At 44.8% G+C, this 18484-nt stretch overlaps 1 protein-coding gene and 1 long non-coding RNA gene across 3 annotated transcripts in view; one reads left to right on the top strand and one right to left on the bottom strand.

Annotated features, from left to right (window-relative positions):
- Positions 1 to 18484, bottom strand: part of LOC121032985 (urea transporter 2-like) — a 469683-nt gene that overhangs the window by 16524 nt on the left and 434675 nt on the right. For both annotated transcript variants that reach the window (XM_040478945.1, XM_040478944.1), the window contains exons 4-6: positions 9878 to 10059; positions 4034 to 4214; positions 2864 to 3053 (exon numbers count right to left, since the gene is read on the bottom strand). In XM_040478945.1, coding sequence (XP_040334879.1) covers positions 2864 to 3053; positions 4034 to 4214; positions 9878 to 10030 — 524 coding nt within the window. In that variant the 5' untranslated portion in view covers positions 10031 to 10059. The remainder of the gene's footprint in view (positions 1 to 2863; positions 3054 to 4033; positions 4215 to 9877; positions 10060 to 18484) is intronic.
- LOC121032988 (uncharacterized) overlaps positions 17911 to 18484 on the top strand; it is a 13990-nt gene continuing 13416 nt past the window's right edge. The window contains exon 1 of the long non-coding RNA XR_005791639.1: positions 17911 to 18013. This is a non-coding gene — a long non-coding RNA (uncharacterized LOC121032988). The remainder of the gene's footprint in view (positions 18014 to 18484) is intronic.

Raw genomic sequence — 18484 nt, forward strand, 5'->3', positions numbered from 1 at the left:
CAGGGTGCAGTGGGCATAGCAGGAATCAAACAAGGGAGCCCAGGGGAGACAAAATTAGAACCCCTCTCTGTGGAAGTTCCCTCCCAGAACACTTCTCTACCAAAACTTTGGTGGCTTCTGGGTTTGGTTGTCAGAATGAAACCCATTACCTTATATCTGCTCTGACTATCAAATATGTAAAACTTGGTTTAACCCCAATGCCAAAAAGATCTTCATTAGGACCACATTCCTTCAGGACTGCAGCATTAGTGCTGTTGACCTTGAGTTACTCTCTGTGAGCTACAGTCTCTGGGGTAGTGGGGTTAGGGTAACAGGGATAAGGGGGGACATGGGCTGATGGAGGAGGAGGAGGGGGGTAGGACTGGTGGACAGGAAGTAGCGGTGGTCAGGGGAACAGGGGTGGGGGAGTAAGGGTGGTAGAGAGGGACGGTGGGGGTTATATTTAGATCATGTAGCTGTGTCAGTGATTTGCTGGGGACAGTGGTGAAGTCAGGGCTCCTTAGAAGGATTTATGTGTGGATATTGTGTAGGGTGTCTAGAGTTTTGAACCTATGGTATAGAACATGGTACTGACCTACCAGCAATGAATCTTTTCTTGACATAGTAGTAGAATATGAAACATTCACAATGGACTTCCTGTCCTGAACATGCTTAGAACACAGCCAGGGAGAGAAGACTCAGAAAATAATTAGAGAGCCAACCTATATAGTACCAGGGTATGTTCTGTGGTTGTCCAGTGGGAAGGGAGGGTTCAGAGAGCACTGGGATAATTAGGGGTGGCTCCCTGTAGGAGGAAGATTTGAAGGAATGGTAGGATTAGACAGGCAGAAGCAAAAATGCTTAGGTGGGAACAGTGTGATGCTGAGTGGTAGATGTGGTGGGCCCCAGCAGAGAAATCTCTGGAAGCCAAACTGGCACGCACTAGTCTTACTAAAATGTTTGGGAGGATTAGGTGTGTGTCTCCTCCATAGTACTGAAGTCCATGAAGCAACTCTCTGAATGGCTTGGCAAATTTACCAGTAGATTATGGTCAAGAGGGAAGTCAGAGCATGAAGGGGCTTTGGCTCCTTGAAGGTGAGCCAGTAAGCAGCAGATCTCACAGATGAGGACAATGGAGCCAGGAGGGGAAGTACTTGCCCAAGGTCACATAGCTAAGGAGCTGGTGGGCTGGACAGAGTTCACCCCTGGTGTTTTACCCAACAGTGATGAAGCAGTGAGACAAGAGTTAATCTTGTCAGGGGCCAGTTCTGTGCCAGCCGCCCATGAGATGACAAGTAACTGGAAACAAGGAATAGGGAACCTACTGGGTTAAAGAGAGACACAAAATCCTGACTGGAGCCTATTTTTTATGTCACTCACCAGACCTGCACACAAAATAATTCAGCCTCTCCTTCATCCAATTTGTCATGGCCTCCTGGCTTGCTAGAATCAGAGTGCTCCCCTAATGCCACCTCAGAGGTGCATGAATGGCTTCTCAGGGGAGACAAACTGACTCACAAATTTGCCTTGGTGGCATCTGGAATGTGAGGTAGGCCTGGGTGAAGTGTGATGTTGGTCACAACACAACCAACTCTGATGACTCCCCATCCCCTGGGTTCACCAGGGGCCCTTTGGCCTTGCTGTCCACACTCTGTCTGTATGACAAGGACAGTACTGACCTTCAGCCTAGAAGATGCAGGCTTTGTGTTGCAGCCCGAGCCCTGCTACCCACTGACTGTGGCACCTTAGGTGAATACCTGCTCCTCCCAGTCTTTCTCCTACTTTCACTGTCTGCCTGGTGATGTGATGGCAAGACTCACATGTAACAAGGCATGACAGTGCTTTTCAATCTTTTTGACAGTAACCCGCGGTAAGGAGGGAATACCGCGGTAAGGAGCATGACTCAGTTCTCTCTCTCAGTCTCCCTAACCTCACCCACCCCCCACATATACAACACATCCCAACACTAATGAAACAAAAATGTCACAAAATATTTCCTACACATGAATTACTCTATTTTATTTTATTATTTTAATTTTTAAAAATGCTGTTGCCAATTGATTCATGATCCACAAACGGATTGGTGACCCCAAACTGAAAAACACTAAAAACATGAGCATTCCCAAACTTCTCTGATGATCAGAAGCATCCAGGAGGATCTTGTTAAAAACATCCCCTCCCAGACCCACTGAATGGGACTATCTGAGGGAACAGAAGTGGTTGGGGTGGAGAAGTCACATTTCTTAACAGCCAGCCCTGGTGACTCTAGCCATCAGGAAAATTTGGGAACTGTTGGAACAGCATGGGGCAAAGTCTGAGAAAATGGTCCAGTTCCAGAAAATGCTACTCGTTATTGTTCCTGGACTTTGCAGCTACCAGTGCAGGGGGGGGGGGGGGGGGGCCCTCCTCTAGCTGTCTCCCACCTCCACACTGCCCTCCCCACTCTACCTTCCTCCTCTCTCTCAGATCCCATGTTTCCAGCTCAAAGGCCACCCTCTCTCATACCCCCACCCCCCAAACACTCTGAAACATCTGTCTTCTCTGAGCTCTCCGGTATATACCGTCTCATATTATTCTGGGACATTTCTTGCCTGTTAGTCAACCAGACTGTAGGTTCCATAAGGGAAGAACAGTTTAAGAGTTCCTCTGCATCCGCCTCATAGGGAATGTTTCCAGAAGGATCTACCGTCAAAAGGAGCCTAGTGCTGTCACTTGCTTTGAGCACAGGAGTGGTTTAATTCTGTAGAGACCTCCAGTGACCTGTTCAAGGTTAATCTTTAGGAGACTTGGGCTGGTTGGTAGGATAACGTTGGCTGATCACTCAGGGACACACTTCTCTATCTGTCTAACCAAGACCCCACGACCACTGCAGACAGGCACCCACCTGTCCTGGTTCAAGGCGAGGGCAGTTAAGGTTGAGACCACTGCCCCCAACACCCCAGCAGTCGTCCACCAGGGATTCTGGATCAGAAGCCCTATGAAGATGATGAGTCCGCTGAGAGGGTTGTTGACAAACATTACCTGAGCAGTGCCCCTCAGGACCCAGTCTGTAACCTGGAGGGCCAGTGGCTTATCTGAAAGAGACAGGCAGAGCCATCAGCAGAGTCCCGGTTGTGCTTCCCTGCTGGACCACTGGTTGGCGTGGCAACCAAGGCAAACAAGGATGCACGAGCCAGGACATTTCCTCTCGTTTGGTCTGGCACCTAGCCCAAGTCTCTGAGTGGCTAGGCAATCAGTCCACAGTGGGTGTTAGTTTTTGCCGTACAGACTGAGGCATCGTGCTGAGACCAATTTAACGCCGTTCCAGCCCTCGACTTGGTTGGCAAGGAAGCCTCAGGAGCATTCCAAGGGAAATTTATTGGTCCAAGGGAAGGGGTGAGGAGGCAGGGAAACCCTCTTTTTGTGTTGTGCCGTATGACTCAGTTGAGAACTGGTATCTGAGCAGCAAAGAAAGTCATCTGGAGAAAAGGAGCTGGAAAGGAAATGGCTTTAGCTCAGCTGTGGAATCAGTATTGAGTTAGGACCTAGGGGAAGCCAGGTCAAGAAGAGGGAACATACATTCTGGTTTGGTTTCCAGGACAGCCTATGAGGGTGTGATTGGGGAGGGAAGGGCTGTTTGTTGCAGTATTTAGTTGAGGTAAACTAGGAGAAGAAGGACGTTGAAAGGAAAGAAAGAGCCTTGGAACATGGTGGAGGGTGATGTCAATATTTTCTTGGCACATAATAAATGGCCATGGAACAAGGGAAGGAATGACAGCTTGTTTGGGAAATGACTTATATACCACTAAGTGGTTGTCCTGTATCTATTCCACATAGGGGCAAAGAATTTGCAAAGCACTAAAATTAGTGAAGTGTATTTAATTCTGAAACTCCATGGGAATTCCAAGTTAGCAGGGTACATTGGACCCATCCAGAGTCAACTCAGGGTGGGAGTACTCCAACTGTGGGAGTCCTCTCAATGGGTGAGTGAGGGAGCAGCTTCCTCCACTCACACCTGAGGGAGGGCTGTCTCCCTGGCCCAGCCCGGCTGCTTCTTTCCTGGGACTTTGCCTACCTTTCAGCCAGCTCCTGCACTCCTTCATGTCCCCTGTGAGGTATCCCACTGCTTGGAAGAGGCTGATGCCCCCCAAGCCTGTAGAGCCCCGATGAGCTGCCCCGCTTTCTCTCCTTTTACTCCTTTCATTGAGTTTTTCCATTTTCACAATATGGCTGTCTTCATTGGATGACCGGAGATCCTTTTAAGAGAAGTCATGACAAACTATCAAATAATACAGCTTTTTGAGAGCAAGGGCATTTGGGGATAGGGAAGGTTGGTAGGTGTCCTGATAAAGACAAATGATCATAAGACATGTGTCCATTCTCTATTGTGGTCCAGAGTGCTGCACACAGGCCAGCTCTTCCTAGGACCACTACACATTCTTCACAGTTGGGTTTCATAGACTTTTGTGCCATGGATCCCTGGTGGCAGCTGGGCAAGGCTGTGGACTTCTTTCTAGAATAATGTTTGGAAATGGATAAAATAAATAGTATAGCAAAGAAAAACAGTTACACTGAAGCAGTTATTACAATATTTAAAAAAATCCTATGATCTACATATAGGTACAGCCAGTCCAATATCTATTATAATTTCAAAGTAGCAGTGAGTGAATAAGTGGGGCCTCTTCACCCCAACTCAGGACAACTTTAAAGGGCTGCTTGAGATCTAGAGCTGACCATAGGGTCACCTGGGGCCCTTATTGCCCAACTTCTTCGCCTAATCCTGTTGCCCTTCCTCTTCTACAACTATTGACTGCAAAGGCACATCCCAGTTAACTTCTTACATGAAAATCACCATCTCAAAGTCAGCTTTCTAGGGGAGCCCAATCTGTGACAATGACAACAATCTCAGGTGCTACTGATATGGTTATAGTTCATTATTTATATTTATAATTGAAATAAGTACTAAAGTTCATTGGAGGTTAGTGAAATAAAGGTAAATTATCTTCCCCATCCAAGTTTATCTGCCCTTGGTTCTATCTGTGGCCTCCTAGTTCAGGACTGCTTGCTCTTAAACTGCACTGTCCAATATCACAGCCAATAGCTGTGGCTATTGAACACTTAAAATGTGGATAATCTGAATTGAGATGTGCTCTAAGTATATTCTGAAGACTTACTATGAAAAAATAATGTGTAAAATATCTCAACGATACTTTATACTGACTATATAATCAAATAACTGCTTTTTTTTACTTCTAAAAAATGTGGCTAATAGACATTTGAACAAACATGTGTGGCTCATATTATACTTCTATTGTATGCTGATGGTCTATAGATTTCCCCAACTTCCTTCCTACATTAAAACTTAAATGTCTTGAGGATATCAATGAAAACGGTGGAGTAAGGATCTCCAAAAATTCTCTCTTCTATAAAGGCAATACACATTCTTTTACAGCACCCATGGAACCTTCTCCAGTATAGACCATATGTTAGGCCATAAGATAAGTAAAACCTTTTTCCCTTGCCTCCAGAGACATGTTTAGTAAGAAGCTGCTGCGGCCAAGGTCAAAGAGGTTTTTGCCTGCTTTCTCCTCGAGGATTTTGATGGCTTCCTGTCTTGCATTGAGGTCTTTCATCCAATTTGAGTTTATTTTTGTGTATGGTGTAAGAAAGTGGTCCAGGTTCATTCTTCTGCGTGTCGCTGTCCAGTTTTCCCAGCACCACTTGCTGAAGAGACTGTCTTTATTCCATTGGATATTCTTTCCTGCTTTGTCAAAGATTAGTTGGCCATACATTTGTGGGTCCATTTCTGGGTTCTCTATTCTGTTCCATTGATCTGAGTGTCTGTTCTTGTACCAGTACCATACTGTCTTGATGATTACAGCTTTGTAATACAGCTCAAAGTTGGATAAGTAAAACATTTTTACCGATAAAAAGGTATCACTAAATTTAAAGGGATTGAAATCATGTTCTCTGACCATAATGGAGTGAATTTAGAAATCAAAAGCAGAAGGAAATTTGGGAAATGATGTGGCAATTAAACAACACGCTCCTAAATAATCAATGGATCAAAGAGGAAATCAGAAAAGAAATTAGGAGCTACTCTGAGATGAATGAAAACAAAACTTATGGGATGCAGCTAAATCAGTGTTAGAGGGAAATTGTAGGTATAAAGACCTGTGCTAAAAAGAGAAATATTCTGTATCAACAACCTAACCTTCCACTTTAAGAAACTAGAATAACAGTGAACTAAACCAAAAGCAAGTAGAGTGAAGGATATAACAAAGATTATCAAGAAAATAAATGAAATAGAGAATGAAAAATACAGAAAAATCATTGAAACTAAAAGATGGTTCTTTGTAAAGGTCAACATTGACAAACTTTTAGCTAGATTGACCAAGACGAGAAAAGAAGATTGAAATTACCAGAATCAGAAATCAAAGACGAGACATGACTACCAACCTTCAAGAAATAAAATGGGTTGGGGTGCATGGGTGGCTCAGGCAGTTGTTTGACTCTTGATTTCAGCTCAGGTCATGATCTCATGATTCATGGGATTGAGCCTCACATCAGGCTCTGCGCTGACAGTGAGGAGCCTGCTTGAGATTCTCTGTGTCTCCCGCTCTCTCTGCCCCTCCCCCTCTCACACACTCTCTCCCTCTTTCAAAATAAATAAACATTAAAAAAATTAAAAATGTTATAAAGAAATGGATTCTAAAGAAATGAATAATTGTGTGCTAACAAATCAGATAACCTAGGTGAACTGGATACATTCCTAGAAAGGCAAAAACTACCAAACTGACTCAAGAAGAAACAGAAAAATCTGAGCTGACTTATAACAAAGTAAATTATATTAGCAAAGCAAAACCAAAAACAACAAACAAAACACTTCCCACAAAGAAAAGCCCAAGTGCAGATGGCTGTACATTCTACCAAATCTTTAAAGAATTAATAACAGTATTTTTCAAAAAACAGAAGAGAAGGCAATACTTCTTATCACATTCTGTGAAGCTAGTATTAGTATTACCCTAACACCAAAGCCAGACAAAGACATCACAAAAAAGAAAATTACAGATCAATCTGCTTTATAAATACAGATGCAAAAATCCTTAACAAAACACTACCAAGCCAGATTCAGTAACATATAAAAAGAATGATGGCCAAGTGGGATTTATTCTCAGAATTCAAGACTGTTTCAATGTATAAAAAAATCAAGCAATTATTACTATTGAAAGTATAAAAGAAAAAAACCCACATGATTGTTTCAATAGACACAGAAAAACCACTTGAAAAATTCAACAACCTTTCCTGATAAAAACATTCAAAAAACCAGGAATAGAAAGGAAATTTCTCAACTTAATAAAGGATATCTACTAAAAACCCACAGTTAATATTACATATAACGGTGAAAGATGGGATGCTTTCCCTTTAAGATCAGGAATGAGACAATGATGTTGGTTCTCTTGTCACTTCGATTTAATAATGTACTGCAAGTTTTGGCCAGATCAATTAGATAAGAAAAAAACAGACCAAAAGGGACCCAGATTAGAAAGAAAGGATTTAAAATCTCTCCATTTGCAGATGGGACATTCTGCTGTATAGAAACTCCTTAAAAAATCTTCAACCACCTCCCCACCCCCCACCAAACCTATTAAAGTTAATGGACAAGTTCAGCAAATTTGCTGGATAGAAGATCAATATACAAAAATCAACTTTATTGTTATATATGAGCAAGGAACAATCCAAGAATATTGTGAAGAAAATTCTATTTATGACAGTATGAAAAAGAATAAAACATTTTGGAATAAATTTAACAAGAAAGGCTTTATATCCTAAAACTAAAGGTTTTATACAAGTTTTTTAATACTAAAAACTACAAAAAATCAAAAGGAATTAAAGACTTAAGTAAATGGAAATATATCCTGTGTCCATGGATTGGAAGACTTACTCTTGTTAAAAATGGCAATACTCCTTAAATTGATCTATGGATTTAATACAATCTCTACCAAAATCCGAGTTTCATTTTTTTTTTTTTCAGAAATTCAAAATCAGATCCTAAAATTAATATAGAAATTCAGGGGTCTGAGCACAGACAAAACAATCTTGCTTGATTTCAAAACTTACTACAAAGCTACCGTAATCAAGATAGCGTGGGACTCGCATAAGGATAGGTATATAAATCAGTTAAATAAAATTGAGAGTCTAGAGATAAACACATACACCTACAGTCCGTTGATTTTTGATGAGTGTCAAAACAGTTCAATGGAGAAAGAATAGCCTTTTCAATAAATGGTGTTGGGACAACTGGATAATTGGACCCCTACTTAATGCCTTATACAAAAATTAACTCAAAATGGAGAAAAGACTTACCTGTAAGTGCTAAAATTATAAAACTGTTAGATAAAAACATAGGAGTAAATCTTTGTGACCTGGATAAGAAAATGGTTTCTTAGATATGACACCAAATACATAAGCAATCAAAGACAAGAGAGATAAATTGGACTTAAAATCACAAATTTTGTGCTTCTAAGGACACTATCAAGATAGTGAAAAGACCTATAAAGTGGGAGAAATTATTTGTGAATCATACAATTGGCAAGGGCCTAATATCCAGAATATATAAAGAACTATTACAACTCCACAATAAAAAGACAAATAACCCAATTGAAAGATGGGCAAAGTATTTGAAAAGACATTTTTCTGAAGACGGTATATAAGTGGTCATTAAGCACATGAAAAGATGTTCAACATCAATTTGACATTAGGGAAATACTAATCAAAATCACAGTGAGATGTCAGTTCACATCCACCCAGGCTCTAATAAAAAAGACAGACTGTAACGAGTTTTGACAAGGAGGTAGACTGGAACAATGTATACCTGGCTGGAGAGAATGTACACCTGATGCAGCTACTTAGGAAAACAGTTTGGCAGCTCCTTAAAATGTTAAACATAGATTTACCATATGACCCAGAAATTCCACTTCTGGATATATACCCAAGAAGAAGAAAAACATATGTCTGCACGAAAACTTTGACACAAATGTTCACAGTAGCATTGTTTTTTTTTTTTTTTATAACAGGCAAAAAGAAACAACCCAGTGTCAATCAATGGATGAATGGGTAAGTAGGCTATGGTACACTCATACCATGAAATATTGTTGGGTCATAAAAAGAAATGATGTACCGAGTCATGCTACAATAAGGATGCACCTGAAAGCATTATGCTAAATGACACAAGCATTTCACAAAAGGCCATATGTTATATGATTCCATTTACATCACACATACGGAATGGGCAAGTCCACAGGGACACAAGGTAGATTGGTGGTGGCCCGGTGGAATGCGGAGTGACTGCTAATGAGTATTGGGTTTCTTTTCAAGGTGATGAAAATATTCTGGAGTTCAGTGGTGGTGATGTTGGCAAACTTTGTAATTATGCTAAAAATCAGTGAAATGTATACTTTAAAGGGGTGAATTTTGTGGCATGTAAATTATATCTCATTAAAAAAAAAAAAACTCAAACGTTAGTGGTCCTGGATCCCTCTCCACTCTATCAGTTCAAGGAGTGTTGAAAGCTAGCATTTGAACACAGGCCTTACTTTGGGAGACAGTAAGGTAATTCAAGGAAGCAGGTCTCAGGGGAAAGATTTTGGGGACTGGTTGGAAGACCGGTGTGTGACTGTGCATTCCCCGCCTGCTTCTAAAATCATGTTGCACACAGAAACACGTTTTCTATCTTAGACCCACTGGGACCAACCAGGGGGTGGAACCCTGCGTTGACTGGGGCAGAGCCTCCCCGGCCAGTGACCCTTCCATGGCATTATGCAACCCGTGCACTGGGCAGCTGGGAGAGCAGCTTCTTTCATCACCCGTCCTCCCCTTCCCTCCACCTGTGAAATATCCTGGGAGGGACACTCCTCACCTTTTCTTCAGGCATTTCCAGGAGGGGCAGGGCTGGGTGTGTATCCTGGGGGCTTGAGGGCCAGCTAGGGCTGGTAAACTCTGACTCATACGGTTTGTATCTGCTGGAAAGAGGCTCTGTCAGGAGAGGGCTGCTGTGATGAGTGTCAGACATTTCCTTCAGGGGGCAGTCGCTCCTAGGTCCTGCAAGCGGAAACGAAAGGGGGAGAACAGTGAGTCAGGATGGGGCCCAGGGGGACTTGGCTGAGGCTGCAGGGAGGCCGTAGGAGGCATGCAGTTGGTCCTGATACATGACTCTTGCAGTAGAGTGCTGCCAGAGAGCCCTGGGGCCACTCCTCCACCATTGTGGTCTTATCTTTCAAAATCCCCCCATTCTTCCAAGTCCAGAGGAAAGTCCATTTCTGCCGTGAAGATTTCCCTGACCACCCAGTTAGAATAGATGCCTCTCTTTTTTTTCCTGATATGTTTTCTCTACCTTTTATATTATCCATAGTACTATCTCACTGCTGTAGCTGTAAAAATACTTTCTCTTTGATATGCGCACATAGATCTGGGGCTTCTAACTGAGTGGGGATCTAAGGGCGCCTCCTTTTCTTACTTGCTATGGAGCTTATGTTGATTATGGTTGACCTCTAGTCCCTCCTCTCTTCCCTCTGCTGTCAGTGCCCTTTCCAGCTTCTTCCTCCTTTTCCTTCCCCAGGAACAGTTCAAAGAAGCAGCAGCAGTTCTGGTAACATCTACTAGAAGCTGTGTGCACCAGGCTGGAGGTCCTTCCCCCTCCACGTGGGACTCCTTTTCCCTTCACTACCGGGGCCAGGGTTTATGCCAGGACTAGCTGGTGGAGTAACTTCTGCCTGTGGTCCTCAGTTTCCTGGCTTACTGTGGCTGCCCGCTGGTAGTGCATGCTTCTCTCCTTCCTCTTTAAGCCACCTTAGCCGTTCTGTTCTTCTTTGTCTTCCCCTGGCTCAGTTATGTCTTCACTTACTTTGGACCTGCACAGTCCCCTCTCAGTATGATCTAGACTTCTCCCCATGGCTCCACCCTGCCTCCCCTGAGTTGCAAGACAGTGTATCTTAGGACGGGGTCTGCAGATCCCTAGCATGGGTGCTGGTGTTCCTCACACTTAGCACTGCAGACCCAGATAAATGATGCAGAGTTCTCTTCCAAAGGGGAGCCAGACCCCTTCCTCTACTTGCATTAGTGCCATTTCCCTGGGCTATTTCCTACTCCCAATTAAAGGATTTCTTGTTCTTCCCTGTTGCTTCCAGACCACTGCTCACTTCGCTGGTGCAGAAAGCCCTCTTTTTTGAGGCTTACGTTATCCCTCTCACTGCTCACTGCTGTGTTACTGACTTCCTGGTCATTCACTCCTTCAGTGAAGACTTGAGGGGCTCCTTTCTAGTTATCTTCATCTCTACTCCAATAATTTTCAGTAACTTCAATGTCTGTACATTGATTGAGATTGATCTCTTTGACATTAAGTCATCACTGCATTCTCTGACTTCACAGACCCTTGTGTTCCTCATTTCTAGTGACCCTCTCTACCTCTTCTTTTCAGCCACTAATTTCCACAGTCACCACGTGGACTTGGTCTTACACAAACTATGAAATCTCCAGAGTCTGATGCTCTCCTTTGGACTTCAGGCTCACCTGCTCAAGTGCGTCCACTGACAGCACTTTCACTTCTGGGAGACCTCCAGTCCCTTAGCTCCACCAGCTCCCTATCTCCCCTGCCCTCCTTAACCAACTTAGACTTTGGAGCAGTCACTTTACTTCTTTCAACACCCTTGCTCTGCCCTCTCCAATCCCTCTCTCATGCTTGTGTGGTGAAATCCTGGCCAGGCTAAACCCAACACTCCATCTCTTCTAGGCTTTCATCAAGCAACTGAACATTGCCTGAGAAAAACTGCATAACTGGGTAGGCTGCCGTCACTTTAGATTTATGCTTGCCATCCTCTTGGGTGGACTCCTGGCACTCCCCTTTCCATCTTTGGCCAGCCCAGGCTGGTTTCTGCTGCTACTGCCCCTGCTGTAAGACCTCCATGTTGGCAAATCTGAAACATGCTTTGGTCTTCATCTCATCAGACAGCTCAGGGCATCCACACAGCTGACCATCCCTCCTTGACACACTCTCCTCTTTTTGGCATTTACATTGATCCTCTCTCTAGCTGCTCTTTCACACTGTCCTTGGCTGGCTCCTCCTGTAAATATAAGCATTCTGTTGAGCTCTGTTCTGGACCATTTTCTCTTTACTGATGCTCCTACCCAGCTGACGTCAGCTCTCACTGTGGCTTTATCCTCCATCTGTGTACCTATGACTCCCAAATCTAATATTTCCAGCCCAGTTTTGAGCATTGGATTCACAGATTTAATTGTCTACTTTACACTTGCATATGGATGTTCCAGAAATAGCATAAAGTTAATGCACTGAAACAGCTCATAATGTTTTCTTCTCAGATCCTGTCCTCTCTGAAAGGTGCCTGTCCCAGGAAAAGTCCTCTCTCCATTCCAAGCTACTCCTTATAATACCTCCTCTAACCTCCCCCAATCCAGTAATACTACCTCTAAAATACACCTGGATGCCCACTGTCACCATTTGGCTGCCATCACCTCTTGCCACTGCTCCAGTAACTCCCAAACGGACACCTCACTTCTCAGATTTCTCCTTCACGCCATGCTCCACATGGCCACCAGTGCTGTCATATCAGTACTCAACTTTGCTCATGTCTGTTCCCTGCTTCAATCCCATCAATGGCTACTGATGGAAAAATGCATCTTAAACATGCACACAGAACTCTGTACCACCATGTTCCTGTTATGTGTTAGCCCACCCTGGGTTTCTCCTGCCCCTTGTCTCTAAGTTCCACACTTGCCTCCTTTCAGTGCCTAAGTGTTGAACACTTTCCACCTCAGGGCCTCTGCAAATGCTGGTCTGTGTGCCCAGATGGGCTCTCCCTTGCTAGTTACCTAGAAACTCCTCTTCTTCCCTCAAGCATTGTCTCCATTACCACTCATCAGAGAAGACTGCCCAGATCAGCTCCTGACCATGTTCTCCTATCATACTCTCATGGGACCTAATGTCTTTCCTTATAGCATTTTTTTTTTTTTGTACCAAGTGATGATAGATTTATTTTTATAGTGTATGTCTCCCCACCAGAACTTAAGATACATGAGGACAGTGACCTTTTTTGTTCTGTTTACTGCTGTATTCTATTCTTAGCTCCTAGCTAAGTGCCTGGCACATAGCAGATGTTCAATAAATAGTTAAATGAGGGAAGGAAGAAAGGGAGGAAGAAAAGGAGGAAGAATAGAAGGCTACAGGTGATTGCTGGAGTGGGAAAACTTCCTTGCACAACTTTACAAGTATCCTGAGTCTTGAATGGTTTAAGAAGGGCATGGGGCCACTCATCAGCTCTGCATTTTTTGTGGCAAGAACTCTGCCATGTCTAACACGTGTCCTCATTCCCCAGAGTTGCTCATTTAAACCATAGCTGATTTTTATTGTAGGTTTGCAAACATCATTCAGAACTAATTCCTCTTTCTGACTGCCATTGCTCTGGAAGAGAGCCCTTTCCTCTATTCTGACCTTGCAGGTGGAGTTTGAGTGTGTTTCAGATTGCCCTGGAGGGGGCATGCTGGAATGGTTTAAGAGAGAGGGAAAACCAGCAAGCCTGAGAACCAAGGTGCTCTCTCCCTCTGGTGGCCAAGAGGTGATACAGCATCCTGGCCCATTGGTATGAGATTGCTTCCAAGCCATCCAGAAGAAAAAATGAGGGGCAATCAGGTTATCTAGACACATGATGTGTGTGACACCATACATCTGGACGAACTAGAAATGTGCTGGAAAAACCTTATGTTAAATTCAGTGGCTGTTAATTCCTTTAAAAGCCCAATTGAAAAGTGAAATGAAATATATTTCATTAAATCTAAGATGTGATCATCTGTAAGATGATCATTATTTGGTGTATCGCCAAGAAGAAAATGCTGCCAATCAAAATTGCAAGATGTGTGCTGATTTAATAAATTTTGAAATATGAGAACAATGTATATTATATAGTCAAGGAAATATTTTTTAGTGATAGGGCTTAAGTATACAGAAGTGGAGAATGGGTATATTCAGGATTATTTTCTAACCATGACAATTCAAACACTTATATGTATATACATACATATTTTTTTTTTGATGAAAAAATGGCTTATACATTAGGAGTCCTTTAAGAACAGGGGCTTTATCTTGTTGATTTCTGTATTTGTTCTGCCTGGCAGAGAGCTTGACACATAGTAAGCCCTCAATATGTGTCTAATGATTTTGGAAAGAATGAGTGATTGTACGAGGGAAGTACTCTCTCCAGAGCCATCTCCAAAAAGGTACTTTCTTCTCTACCTCTGAGTCTCTCCTGTATGTGGACAACATTTGCAACTACAGATAGAGAAATCAATGCCCAGGAAAGCAAAATAAGAATTATTTCTCACATGGATTTAACTCTGCACTTTTCGAAGCAAGCTACTGCCTTGTGATGGCAAGAGGAAGCAGAGACCCAGGAAAACCAGCAGCTTGCTGCAAAGTCAAGATTAGACCCAGCTCTCCACCCTGGGCTCCCTACCCTTCTGTTACTCTAACTGCCTTGCAGGGCACAGCTGGGGGATTCAGGGGAGGGGTGGCTGCCCTCAGCCCGTGTCCAGGCCCTCAGCCCAGTTCTATTTCATAAGCACACATAGCCTAAGCAGGAACAACGTGATTGCATCTCCTCTGGGGAACACAGCGTTCCTTTGCCATGGGAATGTTTATCCTGTTCAACTGGGGGAATTTTGGCTTTGGGGTAGGATTGAGACGTGCAGCAAGAATGGCCTTGTAAAGAGAAGGTCGCTGTGTCTGGAAAGAGCACAGGCTGCAGAAGCTGAGATGCCCAGCTTCACTCTTTTCTCTGCCGCGAGGGGCTACATGGGCCTCTGTTTCTCCCTCTTCAAAGGGCAATGTGGGACTCTTAGGACAGTGAAATTGCTGACTTGGTTCTTGGCACGTAGTAGGCACTCAGTGATTTTTAGTTTCCTTTCTTCTTGTGCTCTCAAATTGAAGGAAAGATGGGTAAAGTAACCAGATGAAGTACAAGCTGGCTGGCCTGAAACAGAACGCCTTTCAAAAGTTTCCATAAGGCGTTGGCCACTTGTTAAAACTGGACGGTGAAATCCTTGCCTGAGCCACGTCCCGTCTGAAGGCGGCAGGCCTCAGAGCCCATTCCCAACTCAGCTCTGAGCCAGTCCATTAAACCAGCTTCCAAGAACACATAATTATCTGCTTGGCGTGCAAATGCTCCCCTTGGCTGCCCGCACCTCTTCTCCCTCAGAAATATGGACGGAAAGGGCTGTTGGATCAGCCTCATGTCTCTCCAAAACCCAGGCCTTGAATGTTCCCACAAGGGGGCTCCCGAAACACTAGCTCCTCCATCCTCCTTGTAAGAATGCTCTCTGTTGCGCACCTACTGTGTGTCCTTGGACTCCCCCAGAAGCATCAGAGCTGCCTGCACAGTGCTCATGTTTGGGCTTGGGCTTCAGAAGGCAGGGAGAGAGAAGTGAACAGACTTTCAGAACAGAGGAAAGGCAATAGCAGAGGGGATGCGGGGCCAGCTGTAGGAGCACAGGGCAGCTCCTGGGCACGAAAAGACTGGGGCCCAGGCTTTCACGTGGGGACTTGGCTGAGCAAGACAGAGGGAGGAGAACACTCAAGGCCAAGGACATGCCTAAGAAAATACATCCATGGTTTGTGCCAGGAAATCCCAGTTGTACACCTTGCTGGAATATGGGGAAGGGTGTCAGCAGGCAATAGAAAGAGGAAGGTAGGGAGTCAGAAGCCAGACTGGGAAGAGTTCTCAGTCCCTATATTTGGACCCCAATTCTTGTAATATTTAGAAAACATGTCTGACTCTATTGTACTAACTTTGAAATTCTTTATTTTTTAATTAAACATTTTTTTAAACATTTATTTATATTTGAGAGACAGAGAGAGGCAGAGCATGAGCAGGGGAGGGGGAGAGAGAGAGAGATACAGAATCTGAAGCAGGCTCCAGGCTCTGAGCTGTCAGCACAGAGCCTGATGCGGGGCTTGAACTCACAAACGTGAGATCATGACCTGAGCCGAAGTCAGACACTGGACCGACTAGGCCACCCAGGTGCCCCTAACTTTAATTCTTGACCTGACTTTTTTCTCTAAAGGACTATCTGTCCCTGGTAGCAATGCCAAAGCATGCCCATGCTCAATGGGGAGGGGCTGTGTCCTCTCTAGCACATTCTGGGTGTCAAGGGAGAATGGGGGCTTATGACTGGAGGGGTTTCTTGAGTTGTTGGTGTGAATTAGTGCAGAGCCAAGGCTCTCTCTCTCTTTCCCGTGGCCTATTGGGATTAAGTATGCCAGTGAAGTTGTCATCCCAGGGTGAATCTAAAATGGCCTTGTTTATTCATCATCTACCCAAGCTGAGTTTTGGAGGTCACAGCAGCTCTAGAGAAGAAAAAGTGATTAGCAGATTTTCCAAAATATTTGTTGAATTAATTTTTCCCAAGAGTTTGTAGTTGATGCAATTATGGAAAACAGTTTCTGTGTATATCTACAACCTCAGGATCAAAAAGGATATTCTTCACCTCTCTCAATCAATGAAGGAATCTACTTTTTAGTGCTTCTGACAGTTGGCTGGTGTCCCACGATCCCATGAAGCAGGCTGCTCTGCTTGTGAACATGTTTGCATACTAGAAGCCATTAGGTCTATGGAGCTCATGTCAAGTCCCTGCGGTTTCACCCAGTGCTGGTTCTAGTGCTGCCTTCATATCTGCACAGGATATATGTCCTCCCTTCCCTACATGAGAGCACTTCAAAGATTGATCTTCATCTTCCTTTCTCTGGGGCGGACCTCTGGATTTCCTTTAATTTGGTTCACCCAACAAAGCCCCCAGACTCTCTGCCATCTTGCTTGTGTATCTCAGTGACAGCAGGATCAAAGGCAGAGACATGACTCCAAAAGGACCTTGCTGAGTCAGACTGGGTCCCTGGGCCAGGGCTCTGCTGATTTCTGAGCCCCGTGGACAGCTGTTGAAAGGGAGAAATCAGCTGTCTGGGGCCAAGTTGATGCTGGAATGGGGACAGGACAGATCCATGGATCATACCTCAGTGAGGCCAAGGAGGGGATCAAGCCAGGAGAGGCCTCGTCCCTTGACAGATAGGGCAGGGAACAGAAGGGGCTGGCCGGCAGCTGGGCTAAGGTGAGAGGTGCCTTTCTCAGGGCTGGCTTGTGTAAGATGTTGGCTGAATGCTCCTTTTTATTAGGGGGCTCAGATTTTTTCTTGGCAGCTCCAGCCCAGCGATTCTGATGTGGGCTGAGAGGAGCCTGACTCATGGGGCCAGGGGTCGGGCTGGGAGGGATGGGAGTCAAGAGGGAGCACAGCCTCCCCTGGCCCATCTGCAGACTGTTGGGGTTAGAGATGGCTGGTGGTCAGCACATTGGGGGCTCTATTTTCTGGGTTCTTTCGCAGGGGCCAGGGCTGGTGCCTGCAGCTGGGGACCTAACCAGGGCCCGGAGTGGGATTGGGAGAGGAGGCTAGACCTGCATGGATCTCCTCCTTAGATACTGGATCTCCTTGCATTTGGAAGGACATTCTGAGGGGGTCACTGTACCCTTCTCAGCTGACATTCTTTAAGTGGGATGACCCTCTGATGTGCTGTGTATTGAGCCCCTGCTTCACCACATCCCTAAACCAGCAATTACTAAGCCATCAAATTTCACTTCAAGGGCCTTGGCTGTGTAAGTCTGTTTTCTCCCTTTGGGCTGGTCCGCTTCTGTCCAGGTCAGCTCTCAGCCAGTCTCCCTGACTGCAGCTCTCCAGCTTCTCTCCACCTTGCCCCTGGTGATGGATGAAATACCTTAAGACATGGCTTGGTCCTGCCACTACTCAGAAAGCTTCTGAGGTGCTCCAAGTCTAAGGGCCTTGCTGCTGGGACTGGGAGCTTACCGCTTTTACCTTTTTTATTTTAAAACAGAATTGCTAGGAAGACATTCTGAGTCTGCAGATGGCTACTTCAGGTGTGTTCCCAGACTGCCCGGGGGGCAACGTGTCCAGTCTCCACACAGGTGGGGGCTACTTGGGGGAAGAGGTGAGTGTCACCAAAGGTGAAGGCAGCCGTGTTCTCACTCTCCCATGGTTCTGCTTTGGTGCAGGGGGTAGAGGGCAGGGCTTCATCTGTGCTTGAACCAATCTCCAGCTTCTCTGTAGCACGTACTCCTGTTCTGGGCAGGAGATCTCCTCTGGGCCCACGGCTGCCTCAGGCTCCATTCTGTTTCTTCGTGTGTTGTTCTCCATTACTTCCCTGAATCCTGCCCACATGTCCCAGCCCAATTATTGCTATAGTGCTTTCCTGACCCAGGGACACTCTGACCTCTCCTTTGGCCCGTGCAGTGGTTAGGATCTGTTTCCCAGTGCAACAGTCACACACACACACTTGTACTCATACATATGCACAATCCTCATGTATGTGCACACATACTCATACATGTGCACTCACATGCACATATGCACTCCGAACTCTGCAAATTCCACACTGCTCTCTCTGTGCGCATAATACTTC

The sequence above is a fragment of the Herpailurus yagouaroundi genome, unplaced genomic scaffold (genome assembly GCF_014898765.1).
Source record: "Herpailurus yagouaroundi ecotype Mexico unplaced genomic scaffold, PumYag 142, whole genome shotgun sequence".
Classification (NCBI taxonomy): domain Eukaryota; kingdom Metazoa; phylum Chordata; class Mammalia; order Carnivora; family Felidae; genus Herpailurus; species Herpailurus yagouaroundi.